General features: G+C 36.8%; 1 protein-coding gene across 2 annotated transcripts in view; it reads right to left on the bottom strand.

The window, feature by feature from the left end:
- LOC128506547 (fibroblast growth factor 14-like) overlaps positions 1-26,151 on the bottom strand; it is a 68,786-nt gene that overhangs the window by 19,478 nt on the left and 23,157 nt on the right. The window contains exons 1-3 of one of the 2 annotated variants that reach the window (XM_053477045.1): positions 16,228-16,991; positions 5,515-5,625; positions 3,753-3,856 (exon numbers count right to left, since the gene is read on the bottom strand). In XM_053477045.1, the coding sequence (XP_053333020.1) occupies positions 3,753-3,856; positions 5,515-5,625; positions 16,228-16,420 (408 nt within the window). In that variant the 5' untranslated portion in view covers positions 16,421-16,991. Of the gene's footprint in view, positions 1-3,752; positions 3,857-5,514; positions 5,626-16,227; positions 16,992-26,151 lie in introns of those variants that run through there. The other variant, XM_053477044.1, reaches the window with a different exon arrangement.

Genomic DNA, 26,151 nt, shown 5'->3' with positions numbered 1-26,151 from the left:
GTGTAGTTCAGTAAATAATCAGCATAAAGTACAACTAGAAGGAAAATACTTTTATAGACTTTTATAGTACTGCATATGGATCGCGCCTCCATGATGCCTACATGTTTTTGTATCATTACTAGGGTGGCACGGTTGTGTAGTGGTTAGCACTGTCGCCTTGTACCGCCAGGGTCCGGGTTCGGTTCCCGGCCAGGCTCAATTTCCGTCTTATGGAGTTTGCATGTTCTCCCTGTGCTTGGTGGGTTTCCTCCCACAGTCCAAAGATATGCAGGTTAGGCTAATTGGCATTCCCAAGTTGCCCGTAGTGAGTACAGTATGTGTGTGTGCCCTGCGATGGAAGCCTCTTGGGATAGGCTCCAGCTCCCTGCGGCCCTGAATACAGGATAAAGTGGTATAGAAGGTGAGTGAGTGATGAGTGGGTTTTGCAGGGGGTGAAAGCTGCAATGAAAAACAAAATAAAATAGGCTTGTTACTGTGAACTAAAGGAATCTATTGGATCTGGCCTCAACATCACAATCAATGTTTTCTCTGGGTGGACATATGGGGAAGCACAGTCTGAAAAATGATGTATCCAGACCAGCCATACTCCCACATCAATGTCATCACAGACCTCTTCCACTGCCTGAACAATAGCTACAGTATGCATTGGTTGGATGGCCAATCAAAGACCATACTACTGTATTCCATTCTGAAAATAACTCTTCAACAGGATTGAGGAATAGCAGGTGTGGTGACAGGTGAAGTTTCATAAATTGTGGCTGGTCAGAGAACCAATTGCAGACTACAGCAGACTACTAGAAACATCTCTTGTCCCAAACAACAGCAAACCTGGTCGATTTTCCTGGTTATTGGGAATAAGTATGGTATGCACTAGAGGTTCAAAGGAAGTTGAATTATGTGGACGGGAACCATTCTGGCTGATGGTTGCACACATAGTGATAATGCCACCGCACTGGGTACACTAACAATAGCACTGCACCTTTTATTAAAAGATTAAAGCAATCTTCATCAGTGTACAAGAACATGTGGCCCACAGCAGCAACATATAGAACCACCAGTTTTTGGAATACTGTATGACAAACCACCAGTTTTTGGAATACTGTATGACAAAAACATTTGAGTACTGGAATAGTCAAAAATTGTGTTGCACAATGCACTGGAATCCTGGACCAATGAGAAGATAGCATAGCTTGTTTGCACATTTTTAAATTGTAGTTGTTTTACCCTTTTTAAATGCACTCAATTGGTACCCTGCAAAGCTGCTTAATGCATAGACATTGCTTTTTCAGGAGAACTACAGTATGTTGTTGCCTTTTCAAGCTGGAAATAGACTTTTGGATGCCCATCATCCTGTCACCAGTTTGCTGATGTTTGACTCATAATCAATGTTAACATTTTAATTATTTGTGGTGTCAAGGTTATGGCTGGTTGGTTTATTACAGTTCAGTAGCATGGTATGGAGGACAGGCGTACTTAGTGATTGCCCTCAGATTAGGCTTGATCCTCTGGTCCACATGGTCAACCAAATTAGCTTGGATCTCATCCATAACAGTTGCCCTTTCTCATCCTGTTACATGTCCTTTTTCTCTATTTACTGTATCTCTTCCTTTCACTTTCATTGTTATCCAAACCAAGGCTTTTAACATGTGACTTATTTTATGGTACTCAAGTTCTAATTCCTAGTGTGAGGACTGGGTTGGGTAATTAGTAAATGGTATGCATTGGAATGGACATGATTTTTACTGTAGCTTGATGTGCTTAATGCGGGGAACTACAATATATTTACTACTGTATCAAAAATTTTTTTAGAATTGCAAAATGGTCACACAATGGTCATGGACAATAAATAAGCCACATACAGTAATAAACTAGTACTTTCAAATACAGTGTGACAAGCACCACTTTTTGTGTCTTAGCAACTGCAAAAAACTGTTATCTTACATCACACAACATTCCATAATATGAGCCGTGTCAGTATATTGACATTCTTGCACATTCTGCATCAACATTAACACACTACTGTACGTATAGGATTACATTTGAGAGCAACAGCATACAGTAAGAGTAAAGATCTTTGCTATGACTATGTACAAGTAAGCAGTAACTGTAGTAGATAGATTATACAGGAAAAATATATAGCCAAAGATGACATTGCTTGTGATAGGGGTGAGGTAATCACGCCAAACCCTAAGTTTGCAATCCACTAAAAAAAACATTTTGGTTTTTGTTTGTTTACCACTGCATTGTAATTTTGCTATTATTTATTTTTGCACATTAATTATTTATTTATTAATTATTGAGTTTGTTGATGTTTTTTTTTAAACCTTTCTACTTTTGAGTACCTTAAAATATCAGTTGATCAAGGGAAAACCTTATGTTGTGAAAAATGAAGTCATGCGAAATGCCAAAACATGCAGTTCCTCAAATGTCCACTGGGGGCTGGCTCCAAAAGCAAGTCAATTAGCATGGACCCCCATGGTAAAAAGTCCAAGTTTACAACAGAAATAAACAGTTTATAGCCTGATACAAGAAACGGCGTTGGTCCCTAGCTAGATTAGCTAGATTTTCCAGCTGTACACTGGATACATCATGGGTAAAATTATGCATAATTTGGGGCATGGCCAGTTTGAAGGACAGCTGGATTGCAGATAATCTTTGTAGTTTAATTTACCTATAAGATTATCTACAATCCGGTAATGTAGGACTTGGCACATAACAACATGAGTAGAGTAGTAATGAGCATATGTTTGAACTACAGCCACCAGTGGTAACTCAGTTGGGTAGGCGGGTTCTAAACAATAGCCAGGCTCTATTCGTTCTTCCCTTTTACTCATTCATGCATGAACTGGGTTTAAGCATGGTCAGCTGAGTTTTACATACAGTAAATAAATTACCATTGGTCTAAATGATTCTACTCTGCACAAGGACCATAAAGTTCACCCGCAACACAAGTACGATTTAAATAATCGACGCAAATTCTACAACCGTTGTTCTGTGCATTTAAAAAGTTCAGCTAAGACTCATACGAAGCTTTTGCAGTTGAACTAAATTGAGTCAGTATCTTTTAAAGTTGTAGTACAAATTAGAATATTTTCTTTCATGGGAACTAGCTGTATATGAGTTTCTGGGGAGAAATATCTAATTGGGCAAAATAATTAAATCAAATTATTTTCCTTCCTTTCTTTTTTAATTGCATTCTCCAGACGCACTGTTGTTGCCTTTGATACATCAAATACATCAAAGACTCCATGCACTGTTGAAGTACAAGCTCAATAATGCACTAAAACCACAACTAATCACATCAAGATACAAGATATTTGTACAAAAATATATTTTATAAAATATTTATTTAAAATATACATCCATACAGAAATTTGCTGTGTGACACAAACATCCTTGACCCAAAGCCTTATAGAAACCCAGAGTCAGAAGATTTAAAGACAGAAGTCTAACCTAAGACTGTAAAAAATCTTAAAATGTTTCGCATGGAGAATGCCGAAAATCCTTTTACAAGTGATTTTAACCTTGTTATATATAGTATGGAGAGACTCTGTGTTTCTATTATTTGAACAAATGTTTGTCTGTGTGTAAGTGTGTGTGTGTGTGTGTGTGTGTGTTACATCATATTCCACCACTTACTGTAGGAAGCGCTTTTATTAAAATCTTTAAATCCCTGCAAAAATTTATTACAAAATCTTTCACCATTACAAGGCGCAGCACAAAAAGCTGTATAAATAAGATGTATTACTCACCGATGTGTACAGATGGCCCTCTGCATTCATACCAATGTATAATCCTGTCTTTACAGACTGGATAGCAACGATTCGAAGACCCACTGGGATGAGGTTGAACATTGCTAAGAAGAAAAACAACAAAATAAAGTGTACTTTTGTTACCTGTATTGCCAAGTTGTTAAAGGATAAAAGTAACTGCGCAACCAAGAACATGTACAGGTAGTCCCTGAGTGATGAACATTCGAGATATGAACAGACAGCAGTTCTACGAACATTTGTTCACAGTCCAATACAGTGGAAAACAGCTCTGAGACAAAATGCCATCTTAAATTCCACTCGGTTTAAAGGCACAGAGACAACACTGCTACATTTGACGTGTATGAAATTCATTTCCTTTGGGGCAGTTAAGCTTTTTGGCCAAATAATGGCAGTGTGTGAGAAGGGGACAGAGATTTAGGCAAGTAGATTGGTACAGTATGCTTTACATTGTATATTCTTGTCAACAGCATATAAGACTCACTTTTTCAGACTTAAGAACAAATCTGACTTACGAGCGTGCTCCAGGAACAGAACTCGTTTGTAAGTAAGGGACTACCTGTAATTGTCAGACATTAACAATAACAGACATTTAGGGGCAGTCTTACTTTGAAAGTTAAATTTAAATGTCCCATCAATATTTATGGCAGGAAGGATTTAAGTTGATTTTTTTGTGGCTATCCATTTACTCTAGTAAAATTACTGGGACTTTTGATTGTGCAGAAAAACAGAATACAGTTATGAGTGTAAAAACTACTTTTATTCCTCTATATAATTCCTGCAACACTAATGCACTTATCCCAGAGTCATACTATCTTGGATACCATCAAGGTAGAAAGTTTTCTCAGTACGCCATCATGAGTCATGATCATGTCTGAAACACTGGCCTCCCAGGAACTCCTTAATAGCCCAAACATGTGGAAATGGCTTGAAGTAATAACTCCCAAACAAGATTTTATTGAATGATTGTGTGTACCGTTCCCGCAGACAGATGCTTCTCTTCCGCTAGTTGGCAACAAACCTATCTGTTGATTTTCTGTCAAGGATCAGGCGTTCTATTCACTGAATGTTCACAGGAACGACTGTAGTGGGCTCGCCATTCAAATGTTTTACAGCCAATAGGTCTCTCAGTTTGCAAGTTTACTGTGCTTAAAGCCTTCTGTATATTTCAATAGGCTTTAAAGCACCATTTACATTAAATTAGTAAATTATTAGGGTTTTTTTTTCAAAAGTTTTGAAAACACCAACTGTAAAGGCAAACACTTGTCTTTAAGCAAGTCATAATTTTTTTTTTTTTTTTTTTTTTTTTGTAACATAAAAAAGATCTGTCCATATTTTAAAAGAAACACTGCCGAAGCAGTCTGAGGAAATAAGGGTAATTTGTGACTTTATCCATAACAATGTCTCTTAGAAAAGATTCCAATTTTCGGTTGCCACAATTTTGAAAACACTTAATTAGAATTGTATAGAATGTCTTTGTATGCTCTAACATTACAATTTCCCATCACTGGAACAATGGCACCCAAACATCACGGCTTTCCAGCATCACATGCCACTCTGTACACAGCAAGGTCCATGAAATTGCTTGACCTTGACCCCTCTGGACACCTTTGGGATGAACTGGAATGATGACTACACACCAGATCTTCTCTCCCTGACATCTACTGTACAGTTTTACACTTTGACAGTTATACTGTATGACAGCCTGTCAAAGCATTATTTATAGAGGAAAAAGTGAACTCACAGGAGTTAGTGCTGTCATCTTTGGTCCCATCCAAACATCCATCTGGGCTCATCTGCAAGTAATAGCCTTGCCTGCAATATAACCTGGTCACAATGCCCTTGAGCTGGGGATCTGAGACCGGGGGAGAAACACAGAGACAGAAAAGAGAAAACAAGAGGGGATGAATATCACACCACACAGTGTCAAATATCAGATTATTTAGAGTCACGAAGCAGGATAAATCTCCTGGGAGTACTTCATTCAAAATAAATATCACATTATGTCAGATATTAGAAGATTTAGTATGGGTTTGCAGGACAGACCTCCTGTGAGTATTCCATTCGACAAGCTGTCTTACAGCATCTATCATCTACTGCAATATTTATTATTTTATTATAGTTTCCCTGAATTGCACTTTAAATCCGAGGCATTATAGCCCGACGGGGATAAGCATGCCTGTTCATCAAACTCTTATAGGGGATTTACTGTAGGTGCACCAAAAAGCAGAACATATGATAAATATTTTTTGGGATATTTTGGTCCTTTCAAATGCCATGCAGTACATCGAGCAAAGGAAACTTCCCACCCTGGAGATATAGTATATCCATCGTTTCTGTGTTCAGCAGTTACTTTAGGGCTCAGGTTGCCAGCTTGATGCCTAAATGCCATTCACACACTATGGGCAAATTGGGAATTACAGTTAGCCTAACCTGCATGTCTTTGTACTGTAGGAGGAAACTAGAGTGCCTGGAGGAAACCCACCAAGCACTAGGAGAACATGCACGCAGACAAGTGGCAGGAATCGAACCCAGACCCTGGAGGTGCACGACGACAGTGCTAACCACTAAGCCACCTTAATGCCACATTCTGTATGATAATTACTGTATAAAGGATATATGGAAGTATATATATATATATATATATATATATATATATATATATATATATATATATATATATATATATATATATATATATATGCATATGTGTGTCATATTGTTGTGTGTTGTACTTGGGATGGCTGCATTCAAGGTATACTGTTTGAAACACCATGATTAAGGCAAGAATGTTTAAAAAAAAAAAAAAGTAATTATGTTATTCATGATCTCATTAACCTTCTCAAAAGCCCCTTTCTGAAACAAAGCATTTGCAAAAGCGTAAATGATCTGACAGAATATTTATGTGCTCACATTGTCCCTGAATGGAGTTCCCATTTTTGCCCGAACAGTAATTCATTTGTGCATGGACAAAAATATGACTTTGGCCTTATCTGACAACAGAGCACCATGACAATTACTGTTCTAGTGACACAGCCAGGTGCGATAATTTACAGGCTGCTTGCTTCGGTTCATTCTGTTAGAATTAGGTTGGGCATAATGTTAATTAGCTATATCATGTTAATCATTGCATTCTCACAAAATGGTGGGGTGTGTGGGTGGGGGGGGGGGGTGGTTGGTTTGTCTGGTTTATATTACGCAAATGTCAAAAAGCAAAAACGTATGTATTTGCCATGATCAAAATCATCAGGTTAGGTTTTTCCTGAGGTTTTATCTATGAGAACACGTTATACCACTTCCACATAGTGGCACAGTTTAAGCTAATTCTTATTACCCTACATTCCTGTTACTTTCACCCCATGGTTTATCCCCCCTGGCTTATGTAGGTGAGGGAATCCCAGCAAAAGTGTCTTTGACACCACCCAAACACCTACACAACCATACTATTACACACTCCAGATGGCGGTGACCCACTTTCGGATGTACAGGAACATTGTGCACATAAATTAGACAGCGACGTCTCCCTCCACTAGGCAAACCGACTTTAGTGCCAAATGCTGTGATCATCCGTTTTAGGATTCCTTATCTCAGCTCACACGTTATGTTAATTAACTTTCTCCCGGATCACACCTTCTGTGTGTGTGCGTGTGGGTTTGGAATAAGCTTTAAAGGGAATATCTCTTTTTGAACTTCTCTCTTGTTTAATATAAGATATGAGGACTGCAATAGAGATGATAAATGAAATCAAATTAAAATAAGCCATAATGAACACAATGCAATAGATAGAAGTACTAAACTAATAAATGCTTATGTCTACTAAAATCCTCAGGAATCTTGAATCCTTCCAATGTCACACACTGGCTCTGTTGCCATGGAGAGTTTCCCCGGCTCCTTTACACAGCCCCGCCCTCACCCACAGTCTGTTACTATGGAGACATTCTTCCTGTCTAGGATTTCCCTCATCCGGACTGTTGCCAGGGAGACCGTATCAGGGATTCCCATTTCTTGTCCTCTAAAACAGACAGGTCCTTGTCTGTTTTTCAACAAATAGGTTTTAGTTTTTCCTGGGGAATCTCTTCATCTTAAGGGCACTTTTGCATCTACCTATGAGTCTGTCTTTTAGAACAAAAGCAACTTGAGAGTGCTGTCTCTTATCATGTCATGGCTGATCATGAAAGGTGAACAGAAACAGACGCAGCTTTGTTTGCAGTTCAAAAGTCCAGTGATGCGGGAACAAGCCGAGCCTTTGATTATTTTTTATCGCCAGTTTCAGACTTGAAATATCGTGTCATGTTTGGAGCAAGCAGAGCATGTCAGATAACACGTTGCAGAACCTGAGCTATTATGATCAGCCCGGTATATGATCAGGAGGGCAAAATAATGTAAGGATTTTATGGTGTATCCTATTATAACGTGTATACTCATTATAACTACACATTTAAAACATTTGGCATTAAAATTAAACATATAAACACATAATTACTAAAGCAGTGCAGCGTTTGCGTTTGGGGTTCAGCCACAGTATGTGGACTTAAAGAAATGTCTTTTCATTTAGCAAAAAATCTCAGATTTTCACTTTTCAATTTGTTCTTTCATTCTTATTTAATAAAAAAAAATGTTTTAATCATTTCAAAGTGATAATATATTTTCATGCATCATCAAGCATATTAAAAATAATGATGCAATTTTAACATTTCATATATTATCATACCTACAGTATAAACCGTCATTTGAACATAATTCAACAATGGTAATCATTACCTTTAATAATTCCCTAGAATAATAAAAAAATGCTTTAAACATTAAAACGTTTAAAACCTATAAACCCACCTTTAGCTCGCTCACTAATTTGGCTTTTGCACGGCTCAGGCGGCGTTCATGAGCGAGTGAGCAAACAATAACCGTCTGATTCAAATGCCCTTCAGACGACCTTCTAGTGATGCCAGAGGAAATGGCGAGATCCCTGAGACGTGCGGTGTCACACAATGTAATTGGCAAACAGCTACATTTTAAAAAGCGCTCTGTGTGTGTGTCTGTGTGTGTCTGTGCGTATAAGTGTGAGTGTTTTTCTCCACAGATCAAGCGCTGATCAGAGACTAGATTAAATTTCCCACACACGATACAGGTCTATAGAGCCCAAGGACAATATACTGTAATTGATTAACAGCATTACTAAATAATGCGGTACCACTTTTTTCATACATTCCATATGTACAGTACAGTATGTTCCATATTTAGTGTTGTTTCAATGGAAGCATTTGCATTTCATAATAATGATATGATATGAAATTCATAATGAAAAAAGGAGTTAAATGAATTTCTCTGGTCTAATTGTTCAATTTGCATCATGATATTTTCAAGATAATTATATTGCAGTCACGCCATGTTTAAATAAAATAAATTCAAATTATTTTAAATAACCTCTTCAATATGCATATTATTAAAATAAAATTAAAATGCATATTTCCAACAATTTTAGACCTTCATAAAGCCGTGTTTGAGGCACAATCGAATAAGGATTGAAAGAGGAGGAAACTAATACATTCGTGAAGAAACCCGAGGTGCCACGAGCAATCAGGGTGTTGTTGCTGTAATTCCTGAATAGAAATGTGGTGATGTACAAATGAGACATTCACATTCACTCGTTAAAGCCGCCTCTTTCTCCGACATGGATAAGCATGCCTGTTCATCAACGCAAGCTGACAATATGTTGCTGATGACATTTAATACGTCGTTCACGTTTTTGGTTCAAATTGCAATCAAGCACTGATTGTTCGACGTTCGAACAAAATAAATATTTATCTTTAGTGAGTTTAAAAAATGCACTAAAATAGCATGAATACATGAAGACCTTATGTAGCTCCTTTCAATCCAGCACTTATGTTTTATAAGAAAAGAATAAATGCTATGCTTTTACAGCAAACTGAACGAGAGCAGGTCTGCCACCATCTTAAAGCATCTTGATTTGCCAATGCAACTTTTTTTATTTTATAATTCTTTTTAATGAATTAATTATTTCCCTATTATGGTAATTACAGTCCAGAGCTGTAGCAGCAGACAGAGTTGCTGTTGCAAAAAAAAAGAAGAATTAACACCTCCTGGGAACTCAGAAGTAATTTATACAAATATAATTCCCACATGCACACATAACTGCTTTCTGAATTACAGTTCGAGAGGAAGGTAGAGTTACGCACATCCTGGCACGATGCATGAGAATCGAGTTGATACCAGCAAACTGGTGTCAGGATCATGGGCCCCCAGTGCTCACCCATGCCTGCGGGAACCAAAGACCAGCAGAAAAACCAAATGCAGCACAAATCTCTGTCGGCCATTACTGAAAGGCATCAGAACCACGAACCACCCTGGAGGGCCAAGAGCCTAATGATCTACAAACTCCTAAGATCCCAATTAAATCAAACACTTACGGTAAACAATTCTGATTCACTGGGGCCCCACCTCCCACCCCACAGCACCCAAACACCAACATCCTGGTGATAGACACCACAGCCACACCCTGCAAAGGCCCACGAGGGGGTTTAAATGGTAATGGTTTTAATGTTATGGCTGATCTGTATACAGAATGACATAAGTACCTAAAACATGTGTTTAACAATATACACACAGAAATCATGATGGAACACAATGATAATGCAGATTACAGGCCATAAACATTTAGCATTGGCTAAAAAAACTTTGTAAATCTGTAGATTTTCAGATTTATACATTCCATCCATTTTTATTTGTATTATTGGAAACTCTCATTTTAGTTTAATCATATTCTTCTAGTTCAATTTTCCATCTTTCGGTCCTATCTTTTCATTTTAGGTCACAGACTTTCACTGCGATTTATACTATGTATGCTTGTGTGCGTGACCAAAATTTTAATTTTAATTCGAAAAAGAGATGATCAGTAAGTGTGGTTAGATTAAATATACTGTAATTAAACTTCCTGTATTCACTCTAAAACAAAGGGTGAACCAACAGCTCAACATATTGACTTTTTCATAATGAAAAATGATTAATTAACAGTCGCACCAAGGTATCGTGATAATATCTAATACTATAAAGAAAATAATATTGCCGGGTCCCTGGTGATTCCCATCCATCCCAGTCATGTGCACATGTTGTCACACCTAGAGGATGACCCACCAATTAGAATGTTTTGGAAGGTGGGAAGAAACTAGACAACCTGGAGGAAAATCTGAACGTAGTAAGAACATGGATAAGATCAGTGTAGATTATTCACACTGCAGGGACAGAAGGAACGAGATGAAAAGCATCCAGCCAGTCCACCATCAGCAAATCTGAGTGCCCCTTGTTAGGGGCAACGGCATCCAAACACCCCAGTTCATCATAAACTTTATGCCCATGTACCATGTTTTAACTAAGAAACAGAAACCATATTTGGTGTAATAACCCTAGTTTGTAATCACAGCTTTCACGCATCTTGGTATGCTCTCCATTGCTTTTTGGCAACTTTACTCCAATCTAGGTGCAAAAAACAGTGACTATCCTCTTAATCATATCGCAGGATATGAGGTTTTCAATAGGGTTCAGATGCAGGGATCAGACTGGCAATGACAGGGTCTCGATCTGACCTTGAGTAACTGTGTGGCATGAAACACTTAGTGACCTGTTGCAAAAACAGGCTTGATTCATGCGTCCTTCACACAGACAAATATGCCTGATTCCAACCTTGCTGAAGCACCCCTAGATCATCACTGATCCTTGCAGCACTGGGCACAGAGAAAAAAGAAAAAAAAAAGTTAAAAATAATAATAACATTTGCACAATTGATTTTTTATTGCTCGCTTTCATGTGATGTCATTATGTGGGACAATTCACCTTGATGGAGCCACGACTTTAGTTTGTGAGAAAGGCTCAGGATGGTGACTGGACTAGGAAGGACACACACTTAGTAGTGCGAAGCGGAGAAGTAGATCTCAACTAGTAAAATCAATCACACTACATAATGCTACCAAATATTCATAATGTGCAAAATACAGTATATTCATAATACTGTAAATATGTCCTGCACTGTGTAGTTTCGAAGCATATTTCATCCCTCTGTTTTGTGTAAAATTGTTGTTAAGAATAATTTACAACCAGTCTATACACACCCAAAGGTGAAATGCTTTAGTCTAGACTATTACTATAAATGGGAATGGGTAATGTCCGGATGTTCGCTGAATTAAAAAATAAAAAGGTCAAAGCCATTAAGTGTCCAATAAAATGACAAATGAAAAAAAGACAAAGGTATGCAGCTATGTCATCACTTTATGAGTGTAATATTACAGGTGTAATAAAATAAGCTAGCAACATTTATGTCCGTTAAGGCGAAATTTTTTTTTTTTTTTTTTTTTTTTCCAGCAGGGCACTAAAGGGGAGTTTGCTTAGGGCACCATACGCACTAGAACTGCCATTGCCAGGAGACATTTTTTATATCTGACCATGTAAATTACAGATACTAAATAGGTATAATAAATAAATAAATAAATAAATAAATCCTACTGTTGATGGGTTGAATAAATAAAGGAGGTTTGTTCAGACACGTCACTAGATGGTTTGGGTGTTATAGCATACAGTACATTCAAGCAGTTCAGGAACAGCGAAGCTCTACTGTATACTCGACCCCCTTGACCTTGCATGACAAGGTGAGCGCAACTTATTAAAAACATTATGTTTACTATATGCATATGTTTCCATTTATATTAATGCTGATACGTTAATTATTTTTTTAAGATAACAAAGTGGCTAAAGTCCTATCGTATTAAAATATTTCAACATAAGACAAATGTCAAATTGAGCTGTTTAAATATCCTGTTTAATATTCTTTATGCATAATCCTAACAATACATTTCCCTTGTAATGCAAAAGAAGGATGGATTAAACAAGATATTATGGATGGATTAAACGAGATATGACTATATTACTTAATATGACCTCATCCTCATCTGTATTAGAATAAATTATATTATATATTATACTAATATAATTGATTAAATTGTAATAAATTATATGATTATAATATATAATACATGTTTTAACATAATATTAATATACCATATAAGAGTATAATTATATAATATACTAATATATAATATATAATATCATGAATAATGAATTAGAATTACAATGTATTGTCAAAAGGAAAAATAATTTTGTAAATAGTTTAATAGTTTTGCTATCAATAATTACAGCTATCTCATTTCTTTTTTTTTTTGCCTTAGAGTAAGCTATATCCATTCCTTTTTCTATATTATAAAAAATTATATAATTATCTTATATGATATACCAATATAATTAATTAAATTATAATAAATTGTATTAGTATTATTAGTAGTAGTATTATTAGTATTATTATATATAATGCATATTATGATGTATAATAATATTACATTATATAAAATTCTTAATGCATTTTTTAAATAAAAAAAATGTATCTACCTAGCTAATAAAAAAAACATTTAATTTGTTTAATTTACATTTTTCTAAAGCACTTCACAATTTCAAATTACAATTTACAATTATGTCAATGTCAAGATAAAACTATTTGTTTGTTTGTTTGTTTTGCTGTCAACAATACCATTTATCTCATTTCTGTCCTTAGAATATTGAAGTTATAACACCTCTTGCATTTCTTATATCTATTTCTTTTGTCAAAGCCACTGTTACTGAATACTGTTAGGTCACCCTTACTTAAAGCAACAAGTTAGAATTTGTTGATCAGGGACAAGCAGATCCCTCTAATCCCAGGCATTCTGTGTATTTCAATATTTTATTTTTCCTACAGTAAATGGATTGAGTATTATATGCACGGCTCTCATTTTATCATGCATTCTGTATTTATTTGAACACATCCACACTTTTAACTTACAGCTCTTTCCACAAGTTGTTTGTTTATGAATGCAAGGATGTGTGTGTGTGTGAGAGAGAGAGAGAGAGAGAGAGGGAGAGAGATGATGATGATGAGCTTTCTCTATGTGTATAACGCCTGCCTTGCTGTCGACAGGTTGTCATAGCTGCAGTTAAATTGACTTGATAAATCTCAAGTGGGTAGAAAATTAATGGCTTCCTATAAAGCCTCCATAACACAAACACAACAGTGCACATGCACATGAACCCGGATATTCATCTTTCTATGCAAAAAAATAATCATTAAAGAAAGAAATTGAATGAAATACTCCTAACTCAGTCAAACTCTATGACAAGAGCCTCTTCATTAGACATTATCCAGGCTAAATAATCCAACACACACTTCAGTTTCAGTTAAGCACTTAACCCAATAAACATTGCCGTACATAAAGGGCACTACGGTCAGAGTTTAACAAAATGGCCGTCACCTCTTATAGTACGACTTCCTGTCTCTGTCATTACTTCTCTCCCCAGGCTCCACACACATATGCTCGTCAAGTCTATTATTCACAGTATGATATTCCGCCCTGACAAACACTTAGACACATACACACACCCACACACACACACACGCACATGCACGCACACGCACACACACCTCTTGATATAGACACAAAACCCAAAACCACCCACAATGTGCCAAAGCTTCCATCTGCCGTGGTTTAATAAGAACTTCCTGTGATGTACCAATACACAATTTCCAGATCTACTTAAGGATAATGAAACTGTATTTAATGCAACAAGCCTGCATTTGCTCCATCCAAAAGTGGGTCATGTAATAAATATCTAAGTAAGGAAGTAGAGACAGTATAATACAAACTTTGTCAAATTAGACTACAGATGCTCTAACTTCAGTATCACTCCAGCAGTGTTCATTAGATGGTAATAAGTCATGATCATGAACAAATTAATCAAAAGTTCCCCAGTGTTTATATAACACAGAGTGTAGAATTTACACCATACAGTGTGTGTATACAGTGCCGTGCAAAAATCCTGGGCCACCCGTCATTTCTTTATGCTTCCAAAGAGCTAGAACTTATTATTTTATTTTTTTAATGAAGTCTTGAAGATTAGTTGTTCAGACTTCCTGAAGGATTTTTTGGATCATATTTTTGTCAAGTACCTAACCTGTTTCAGATAATTTTTTTGGTTGAGCCAGAAAATGACAGATGATCAGGCCAGTGATTAGTATGCTGGTGATGCTGAATGGTTGGAATAGATGAGAGGGGAAATGAGATTGCTGCTGAAGTTTTTAGATAGACAACCAATTTTTAATTAAAATGTATCTTTGGGCACTTTCTAGCCTGTTGCAGTAAATAAAAATTTTAAAATCCTATTTTTTTTTATTTAATGAAAAAATGTGATGTGGTTCAAGACTTTTGCACAGTACCATAGTACCATTTAGTCAAACAAGTCTAAACGTGTTTACAATTTTACCATGTAATTATGCAAAAAAAAAAAAAAAAAAAAAAAACACCACTTGATTTGATTTGATATGCATGGTAAGATCAAACGCATTCCGTTTAATTAATGTGCTCTCCACCACGGTTCATTAGGTGCAACAGTGAATGCCACCTGTAATCATGTGTATCCAACCACACCCTCTAATTTTGTTTCTAACCACCAAGCAGCAATTAATACTAAAGGAACATTTTGTGTTCTAGACTACTGTGTAAGTGTGAAAGCACCAACAGCAAGAGGTCTGGCGGAAATCATTCAAAATTCAAAACACTTACAAAGCAATGGCCCAGAATTAGACAACATTTCAAATGCAATGTTAGTAATCCATCCATCCATCCATCCATGTATAGTGCAACTAGGGATTGTGGAGGCCAAGGTGACCGTTATTTCCTCTGGTCAACATTCACACATGCATCCACACACACACACAGAACGCCAATTAGACTAATCTGCACGTTTTGGGGACTGTGGGAGGAAACCGGAGTACCTCGAGGAAACCCACCAAGCACGGGGAGAAGAAGCAAACTCCATCCATATACAGACCCCGAGTTGGGAATCGAACCCAGACCCTGGAGGTGCGAGGCGACAGTGTTAACGACTACACCACCGTTCCTAATATCAAAGCCTTACGAATATGAATAATAAAAAAAATTATTTTAAAGATATTTAAAAAAATTGTCAAACTCTCAGCACCTTTAATCAGCTTGAATTCGACCTCTATCTGGATTTGCAGACACACCATGTGAAGAGAGAAAGTAAAGTGTAGCCAGGAATAAAAAAACAATATAAGCAATATAATTATATGATATGAGAAATAAGCAAATAAGATTCAGATTCTCATTTAAGTGTAATTACAAGGAATTTATATATATATATATATATATATATATATATATATATATATATATATATATATATTCCCTTATCACGTAGTATAACCTTAAACTGGAAGAGGAGGATAAGGTAAATGAATGTTTCAGGAGGTCTCTAATTAAACACCAGTGCCTTTATACCCGAGACGCAACAGCTTCAAGAACAGACAAAAAAAAAAAAGGCGCCCTTTTATTGATTTTGCTCACACCTTGTCTCCGGAGTCTCCTCTTCTTGAGGCCAAAGATTCGCACTTTGGAGAAGATGTCGACCAGGTTGCTGTTGCACAGCCCTTTGCTCTTACTCGGGCTTTTCCTGCGGCGGTGAGTCGCCGGTCTGTGCAGGTGCTGCTCTCGCGCTTGCCGCTTTTGGCGAATCAAACCGCTGGCGATCGCCGCTGCCATGTCTCACAAGACAGATGGGAAAACGACAGACAGTCCAACTACCACCACAACAACATCCAGCATCCGACAGCACCCCCGACACCAACACCGCCGCCGCCGCCTCCTGAAAGCGCAGACGGCAAAAACCGGAGCGGGTTCACGTCCGCGCGCGCGGAGCGAAACGACACGGAGCGATTTGTTGCTTCTTCTTCTCTCTTTCCGTCCCTCTTTTGAGTCCCGCTTTTGTCCCCGTTCATTACCGAAGCTAGAATAAAATATGTTTTAGGATTAGTATCGGTATTATTATTATAATAATTATTATTATTATTATCATGGGTAGAAATGCTGGCGGAGAAAAGTCCAAGCGCCACACGTCGACGTCCACATAACCTGCGCGCACCGTCATACACACTCCGGTGAAAGCTCTCCTGCAAACACGATCCTTCCTGACTTCATGGATGAACCTCTGAGTCTCCACATTGTTTCCCCCTTTCAATGATTATTCTTTTAATTCACCCCGAGCTCTAAGGATCCCCAGCAGACATGCTGTACTGTGAGACAGTGTTGTCTCCTCTGCGCGCGCTCTCCTCCTGTTCCGTTCCGCTCCCCCGCCTGCACAGGTGGAGCTCAGTCAGTGTCGGGGAGTTTTAATGTCCGCGTGTTTCTCGTGAAGACTGTGTGTGTGTGTGCCGGGTGTGGCAGTATGGTCGCCTCACTCGCACACGCACCAAGTTCACTATGAAAATGACTATGCAAAAAAAGTGAAGGAGAAGAAAGGAAGCGTGCACCGTGCGCGTGTGGTTGATTCTGATTGGGGATTGACATTATCAGGGTAATAACCTGATGCTTAACTGAAAACTTTTGTCAGTTTTTGTTTTTTTCCCATAGAGCTGGCACGGTGACGTAGTGGTAAATTATAGCTTTTAAATATGTTGTTTTCCCTGCACCTCCAGGTTCTGGGTTCGATTCTGTCTTCATGGAGTTTGCATGTGCTTGGTGGGTTTCCTCCGGGTACTCCGGTTTCCTCCCACAGTCATGGACAAAGACATGCAGATTAGGATAACTGCCGTTCCCAAATTGCCCGTAGTGTGTGAATGAGCGTGCGAGTGTGTGAATGTGTGTGCCCTGCGATGGATTGGCACACCTTCCTGGGTGTAACCCCGCATCCCTCGTGCCCTAAATCTCCCCCTGTATAAGGATAAAGCGGTATAGATGATGAGTAAGTGAGTGAGTAAATGAGAGCGTATCCCTGGTGGAAAGGTGGTGCACTGGATCCGTGGCAGTGGTTTGCATGTTTTGTATCAGAATCAGACAGAGCTTTATTGCCAAGTACGTTTGCACATACAAGGATGTGTTAAAGTGACAGAAGCTCTCAGAGATGATGAACACAAAATGAAATATATATATATATATATATATATATATATATATAAGACAAAATTATATATATATATATATATATATATATATATATATAGAGAGAGAGAGAGAGAGAGAGAGAGAGATGTGACATGCCGTCAGGTGTTTAAACCTCAAAACTCCTTAAGATGTATTGTGATCATCCCAAAGATGGATTGGTATGAAGATTTTAGGAAATTAGAGATGTTAACAGTATTAGAGCTTTAATAAGTCCTAAGGAGCTTAATAAGTCTTTAACGGGGTGCCGTAAAAAGGGTAAGTAAGGACGATTCCAGAGGCCCCTGATTGATGAGAGACCCATAGCCCTTAAAGCTCAGAGCATTTTAGACATTATTTGCTGTTTTTTTAAATAAACATATATATATATATATATTAGGTCTCAATCCTAATAAACCTATGATAACCCTTCATTTCTTTGTAGGTGGGCAAACTTAGAGAATCTGTAGGGGATCAAATACTTATTTCCCCCACTGTATATATATGTTATTTCCTCTTTGCCAGCTATACAATTATGACTTAGCAAAAAGAAAAAGAAAACAGCATAGGCAAATAAATAGCACAGATACACATGTTGACATGTTTTTATGGCTGAGTTTGGTTGTTTCTATGACCAAAATAATGTAATACATAGTAATAATAAAATGTTAATTTTGAGAGTTCTACATTTTTGCAAGATTATTTCTATACATTCTGGTAGTGGCAAAAATTCGCTATTAAAAAAAAGTAATGCCTGAAATATTTTCAAAATCAAAAACAATTAATTTTTTTTTAAACATTTAATACATTTAGAATATTACTGTAAATGCCTGTCATTCACTCTCTGTATGTATACATATATTCATTGAGTACAAACATATTACTTAGTCAACTGTGTTTACTTAATGTCTAAATATATTTTTATGTAAATATTTTTTACTACACAGATGTCCATACTTTATAGCCGGATTGTATAGTTTATACTGTTAGTATTTGTTATTTTATTTTATTTCCCCTATTTTTATTTTATTTTACTTTATTCTGTTTCTTAATTTTTAACTTTGTACTGTCCACTTGCTGCCGTGGCAAAACAAATTTCCCACTTGTGGGACTAATAAAGGTTTATCTTATCTTATCTTAACACAGTTAAAAGTCTGAAGTCTCACCTGTGCCACTTGGGCTTTCAGGGTTTTAAAAGACCTTTGGCAATTTGTGGAAAGTAGGAGGCCCAGTATAGTAGGGACCCAGAATTTCTAGCGGCACTCCAGGTCTGTAATCCTAAAGACATCCTGCAGTCTACCTCTGCCCACTGGCATCAACTAAGCCTAGAACACTCCACAATATTCATTTCATGTCATCAGATTGGAAAAATATTTATCACTGGTGAAGTTAGGCTATTACATCCAGCTAGAACATTGATCAAAAGGTCAAAATAAATATACATAATGCCATGGATTACATGCCCCCACCACCACCCCTATATACACACATAATCAGGACAAACTAATCTTCAGCAGCAGACTGCACATCCTTAAACAGTGTTTTGATGCATATATTTGTGCACATTTACTTTATATTTTTTACTTTTATTCAATAGCAAGAGACTGCAGTGATTTTCTATTTTAACAGTACAGTTCAAAAGCAACATATAATTTGCCAAAATTCACACTTTGATTTTTCATTAAAAGGATGAAACTCAAGAGAGCCATCTACTGTCTGGGCTTGTATGTAAAAGCTGTTTGTTTAAAATTGAAAGCAGCTCCTCTCTGTTATCTTGTCATGGTGTGTAGATGTGCTGGTGGAAAGCAGATGCACTGCAGGTCTGCCATGAATACTCACTTAATGTGTGTGGGTGAGACACTAGTGAATTAGGCTGTGTGTGTGTGTCTATGAAATACAGGAGAGTTACGCTGGAGACAGTAAATGACTAAACCATGCTAATCTAAAATACTGCATGTGCCAATAAATCAATAATTGTAAGCTTATATCTATTTTAAAACATTCATTAAATTACATTGCACCATCTGAACGTTGTTGCCATATAATAATAATAATAATAATAATAATAATAATAAAATCCTACACCATAGTTCCTTCCTTAGAACCTTTGGTTCTAAAAACGATATTTATGTGATTTTCTCACCAAAAGCTTGGTGTTGTCTTCTAGGATTATGGTAGTCCTGCTGGCAGTTTAGGGACCTTGGATAGCTCCAGGTGGATCAAGCACTATGATGAAACTGTATGTATGAAGAAGAAGAAAATCTTTTTGCACTTCATCACACAATACCAAGCTACACTTTAACACAAAAGTTAAATCTAGAACACTAATCGTTTTCAGTTTGTCTCTCCATTGTCTCTCCAAGTTTTCATTTTATTTGCCATTTTATCTGATCTTTTTAGATATGTTAATATAATTTTCCTAAATGCTGACTGTTCTATATTAGTTTAGTAGTTTTATACTGTAGGTACATTGATGTTATAATTCAAGAAATCCACTAGAGGGGAATATGAAGCACTATTTTTTAATCCTTCACAACCGCTTGTAGGACAGTATAGACTATGGACTAAGAAATAGGATGCTCTGATAAATAAGCGTAGTACATGTTATGACAAGGACAATGTGGCTTGGTTTATTTGTACCTTCATTTCTTTTTTTGTAGATTATTCAATCTAATCTTGTTGTATAAATCCCTGAAGGTTAATGGTAAGTACAGTTAATATGGAACATAAAAAAAGTTAAAGTGTCTTTTTCAGCTGTTCAGTACATCGTACAGGTATGTTCAGTGAAAACTTTAACAATGTTAAATTATGCAGCCTAGAGCATTGTAATCTAGCATTACAAGTGTTCCGAGTGACTGACTTAAATATCCTAAAAAAATCTTTAAAAAATGTTACTGCACAATTTAACTGTGCTTTAATGTTTAATAAAAAAAAGGCATTACATTTTTTTTTCACCCTATAGAAGGAACTAACATACACGATCAGCCATTCCATTAACACCATATAACACTTACATATTAACACTGACTATAAATGATATTCCAGTAAACTAGAGATAAGATCATGGGCAGTGATCAAGGTCAGTCTGATCTCACAGAAAAGCCGATGCAGCACAAATCACTGAAAAAGTCACTGCTGGCCATGATAGAAAGGCACCAGAACACTCAATGAACAGGCAAGGCCATTGACCTGGCTTCCAAATTCCGAAGATCCTAGTCTTGATAAATGCAAATGGAATGCGTCGGACAAACGAGGCCAATCCATTAAGGCCTCAACCCATGACGATCTTCCCGTATATATAGAAGATATTTTGTTTTTTAACAGCTGTAATGTTTTTGTTGTAGCACAAAAACACACAGGTCCATAAGTACCTGTACAGTTACAGTACACATTTTTCATAAATTTATCTATGTAGATTATCACCATAATAGATTTGAAATGAAGCAATCAAAATGTTATTGAAGTCTAGATCTTCAGCTGAAATTGAATTGGTGTAATAAAAATAACATATTAGTTGTTTAGGAATTACAATTTTATCTTCTACATCCCTTTTGCTTTCACATGAGATTGGACAAATTAACAGAAGAATTATTTTAATACTTGGTTGCAAATCATTTGCAGTTAGTGACTGCTTTAAGACTAGATCCCATTGACGTCACCAAATGCTGAGCTTCCCCCTTGAGATTCTTTGATTTTAATCACACTGCCAGCCCTTTGCTACAGCGACTTCAGTTGCTTCTTTATCGTAGAACTTTCTATCCTTCAGTCTTTACTAAGTGATGCACTGGGCCCTTTAGGAGCATCTCCTTTCTTTGCTTTAAGAAACTCTTTCATTAGTGTCAAGGGATCTTATTTGGTCATTGTCCATCTGAACTGCAGAGCCCTGTTCTATCAGTTTTTGAGCATTTTACTGAATCTGAGTGGAAAATTAGCTCTATAAACTTCATTATGCTAGTTCTAGCAGTAGTCACATCATCAATAAACACCAATGACCCACTTCCACTGGCAGTCACACATGCGTATGCTCGGGATGATGTGGTATACTTTGGATCATGATCCTTTCTAGTTCTTCTTTTCCTGTCAGTCTAAAACATGTTAATCTTGGTTTCAATTGTCCAAAAGATCTTATTCCAGATTTGCAGGTATTTTAGATGCTTTCTAGCATCGGTGGTTTCTGTTGATAGGCCAATCTCCTCAAGAGTATTCCTAACATGCCTTGATTTGGTAAAAGCTTTTGATTTGGTAAGAGTTTACCAGTGAATTCCTTTCTTTTTTTTTTGGGATGTACCAATTTGTTGATTTGGCCAATAATAAGGTTTTTTTGTATCTCTTCAATTAATGACCTCCTTCACAAGCCTCAATACATAATTCGACTGTATTAGATGTTCCTATGAAACCAAAAAACGTATTACTAGCCATAAACATACTACTTACTTAACAGCATGTGAAAATGGAGGTATTGTGTCCAAAATGGGTGTATTTCCTGTTTAAAAAATGTTTTCAGTAACCCCTGAATTAAACCTGATAGTCTACACTTCAGTCTCAACTTGGCTGTGTTAGTTCAAATCCATTGTGATGGTGTTCAGATACATGTATGGTGCTGATTTTTTTATTTTTTTTAACACACCCGGGCATGAAAGTAATATGTAGTTCCTTTTCCTGTTAGAACAAACTCCATTCTTTTGGGAAGGTTTTCCAGTAGATTATGGAATATGATTGTGGGAATTTCTTATTCAGCCAGATAACAATTCTGAGGTCATTGGATACCTGGGATTTAGTTCAGTGATGTTAAAGTGATGGCTCTGTGTCTTGATTGTTTCGAAAATGAACCTTGTTTGCAACTGTTTTTATGTAACATGCTTTTTGCACGAGGGTATTGTTATGCTAAACCATAATTGCACTAGACTCGTTAGTGTAGTGAAATTATGTCTCTCTAAATTATATTTTTCAAAAAAGTTGTTAAAACGTTTTTTATCTACTGTCGGCGGTCTGCTTTCAGACTCCCACATACAAGCTTACTATAGGAGTTTTAGTAAACTACTGAGGACTCACTTTTCATGGTCTGCCTAACTTTAAAGTCTAACAGAGTGCAGACAGTGACTCACTATGCCTTGTCAAAGGAGTGATTAGAAATAGAATTGTGTAAAAAAGAGAAAGGCTGTTTTATGGATATAACACTGAGAGCTTTTCCTGTCCTCTACTGTACATTAATAATCAAAGCTTATACTCTACTTATAACTTACATTAATTATCAGTCGGCAACCCTTTAAACATGCTTTTCTTGTTTTCGCCCCTTTTTTGTGATTTTGTTTCTCACTTTGGATATCCTATACTGTATATGCAAATGGCGGGCATTTCTGCTGCCTGGCAGTTTAATATATTTAGGTATTCACATTACAAGTTACAAGTGACTGTTATCTGTCTGTAATCTAAAACAACATGCACGCCCACATCAATATGTCTTTGCTCATGCCATTTGGGTAAAAATACGTCATAAGTTTGTGCAACCTCTTATTCATTTCAAACAATGGACGCGATTTCATTTAAAAATATGTTTGGGGTTTTCTTCTGGAGGACAGCAAGCAGTCAGTCAGCTTTACTTGCGTTCCAGAAGAAGGAAGAGAGCCCGCCGCCTCGTTTTAGCTGCTATTGCTAGCACTGCTATGAAATCCCTGCTCTACCATTGCTGAGTGACATCAGTGAGCACCCTATGCATGTTACAGTATGTAGGCGTCTAAAATATGTAATAATTTCCTTTAAACAGATGATATTAAGATGCATCTGCTACTTATGCTCTGTAAATCCTTTATAACAGCTCTAATCCAAGGTGCTGTTTGTTATTCTGTGATTTCTGATGCTGGTGACTCTAAATGAGCTTTTCCTCTGCAGCAGAGGTAAGTTTTGGTCTTGCTTTCCTGGGTTGGTGTTCATGCGAGCCAGGTTTATCAATGTGCTTGATCGGTCCTTGCAAGAACTATTCCAAAACATCCGATCTTTACGTCTTAAATTAACAACTGACTGTTGTTGTTGTTGTTGTTGTTACTTAAAGTAATATGTGTTATTTCATAGATTTAAAATCTGCAGTATTGTTCCAGAATGTAGAACAAATAAAATCCAACCTTGTATCCAAACTTTTGACTGGTGTTGTACAATGTTGTACAATAATTTTTGTTGTCCACTATACATTATATGACATAATTTCATAGAGAAATTGTTGCAGTTTTTTGTATTATTTTGCAAACAGCTATAAATCCACCCCACAGTTTTGTCAAAATTCTTAATTTAGCCTGCAACTGTTTGTATTAGTGTACATATGTAATTTATATGTGACAAAATATAAAACTTAAAAAGAAAATCACTATATATAATTTTGTATAAAGAAGCACTGAGCTGGCAAAACATTCAAAATCAAGCCAATTACATTGCTTCTTTCAGTCATGTGATCAATAATGTGAGTCTAGCCTTTGGGCAAAATGACATTGCTGTAATTAAAATAAATGCACTCAGGGGATCTTTGGAGAATGTTAAGGCTAATGAAGGAATCTTTAAAGTCTGTAACTGTCACTAAACCTAACCTTGTGCAGTGTTTTTAATGTTCCTTATGATCTTGAACAATCCTTAAGACCTTGAACACAAGGTTTTGTGTGCATTAAACTGAAAACTTTTTTTTTACCTAAACTTTTTTTTTTACTTTTTTTGGATCGGACTACAAGAGGCCAGCCTTTACTCTGCATGTGCATCAGTGATCCTGGGCCACCCATCACCCAGTCGCCAGTTCACCAGTTTTTCTTGGATCTCTTTTGGTATGTCCTGACCAGCTCTAGGCTGCAGTTTTGGACTTGCTCTACCCCAGTTGTCTTTCAATAACATTTTGGTCCTTCTAATAGCTACATTTTTAATATATTTTTACAATGGTGGCTGGAAGTGGGTGGGATGTATTAGGCAACAAATGAACCTTTTTCCTGAAGTTGAAGTGTTGGAAGCAGTAGAAGTGCTAGTGTAGTTTAAACTAATAAAAAAGGGAATGCTGGCTGTGATACAAACACAGTGCATCACTGTTATGGTCGCACCTACTTACTGTTAGGTAGGTGGTCATAATGTCATGGCTAATCAGTGTGTGTGTGTGTGTGTGTGTGTGTATGGTGCCTTCAAATATGGAAATTCTCTGCTTCCTTTACAAGCAACATTACAACTTTATAAGTTGTCCACAGTGTGGAGCTGTGGTTTAGGATGTGAAAATGAACCCATGAACAGATACAGACATGAAAGCATTAGGACTTAAAAAAAATCTGTAATAATAGCAGAGCGGAGGGTGGATTACTGGGTAATTACATATAGTGCTGCTTTCTGCTTCTGTGTAGGAGATAAACCTTAAAAATAAGAGGGCTAAAAACCAGACAGGACAGATGACATCATTGTGGAGTGAGATTGGCACAATACTGGCAGATCTGGATACAGTCACACTGCATCATATTGTACTGTATTGCTGTACCATTAATTAAGTAACACGGTGGAGGGGACGAACATCAGGAAAACAGAAAATGAGTAAGCAGTTCAGAAAACATGAGGAGATCTAAAAGAATTTAACTGACATAATTTAGAGGAGGGGGGGGGTAATTATTATTATTATTATTATTATTATTATTATTATTATTATTATTATCATTTATTATTATTATTATTATTCAGTCTCACTGTGGAGAAAAATAGGAGCCATCTATAGGACAGAAGTTGTAAAACAGTGCATTAGGGACTATTACTGTAAGTATTTTATCAAGCCAAAAAAAAAAAAAATTAAAATAATTTAATTTATATTTTTTCAAAATGCAAGAAACTGACTTCAGAAAAACATAAATTTATAAAAAATATATTATATAATATAATCAAATATAACATAATATATTTAATGTCTACTATATTGTACTGCTAAGATATAACAAAAGACTCTTTACATCATCATTTTTATTCCTGCTAGTAGTAGGAGTGAACAGAACAAGTGGACTAAAACAGACCCTCTAATGCTAAACTGATGCATTCCCTTCACTACAGTAGGTTTGCAATATTCTGCTCACATGTACTGTATATGACAGGGAATGACGCCCATGCTTACGTCTTCCGATTCGCTCGGTCTCTCCCTTGCCTTTCCTCCTAAGGCCTAATTGATGGAGTGAAAGGAGAGTCCCTCTGCAGTGGTAATTCCCCCTAACCGCACCCGTACTAAACCTGTTGCTAAGCAACACGACTTGAGTGGAACTCCCAAATCCCAGAAAAGAGGAAGTTGGCGAGGCAATCACCTGCAGAATGTGAGCTGACGCAGCAATGATCTTGACTCCAAACTACGTGGGTTTTTTTTTCTT

This window comes from Clarias gariepinus, chromosome 18 (assembly GCF_024256425.1).
Source record: "Clarias gariepinus isolate MV-2021 ecotype Netherlands chromosome 18, CGAR_prim_01v2, whole genome shotgun sequence".
NCBI lineage: Eukaryota > Metazoa > Chordata > Actinopteri > Siluriformes > Clariidae > Clarias > Clarias gariepinus.
The sequence above is the reverse complement of the archived record's forward strand: the minus strand, read 5'-3'. Positions and strand labels throughout refer to the sequence as shown.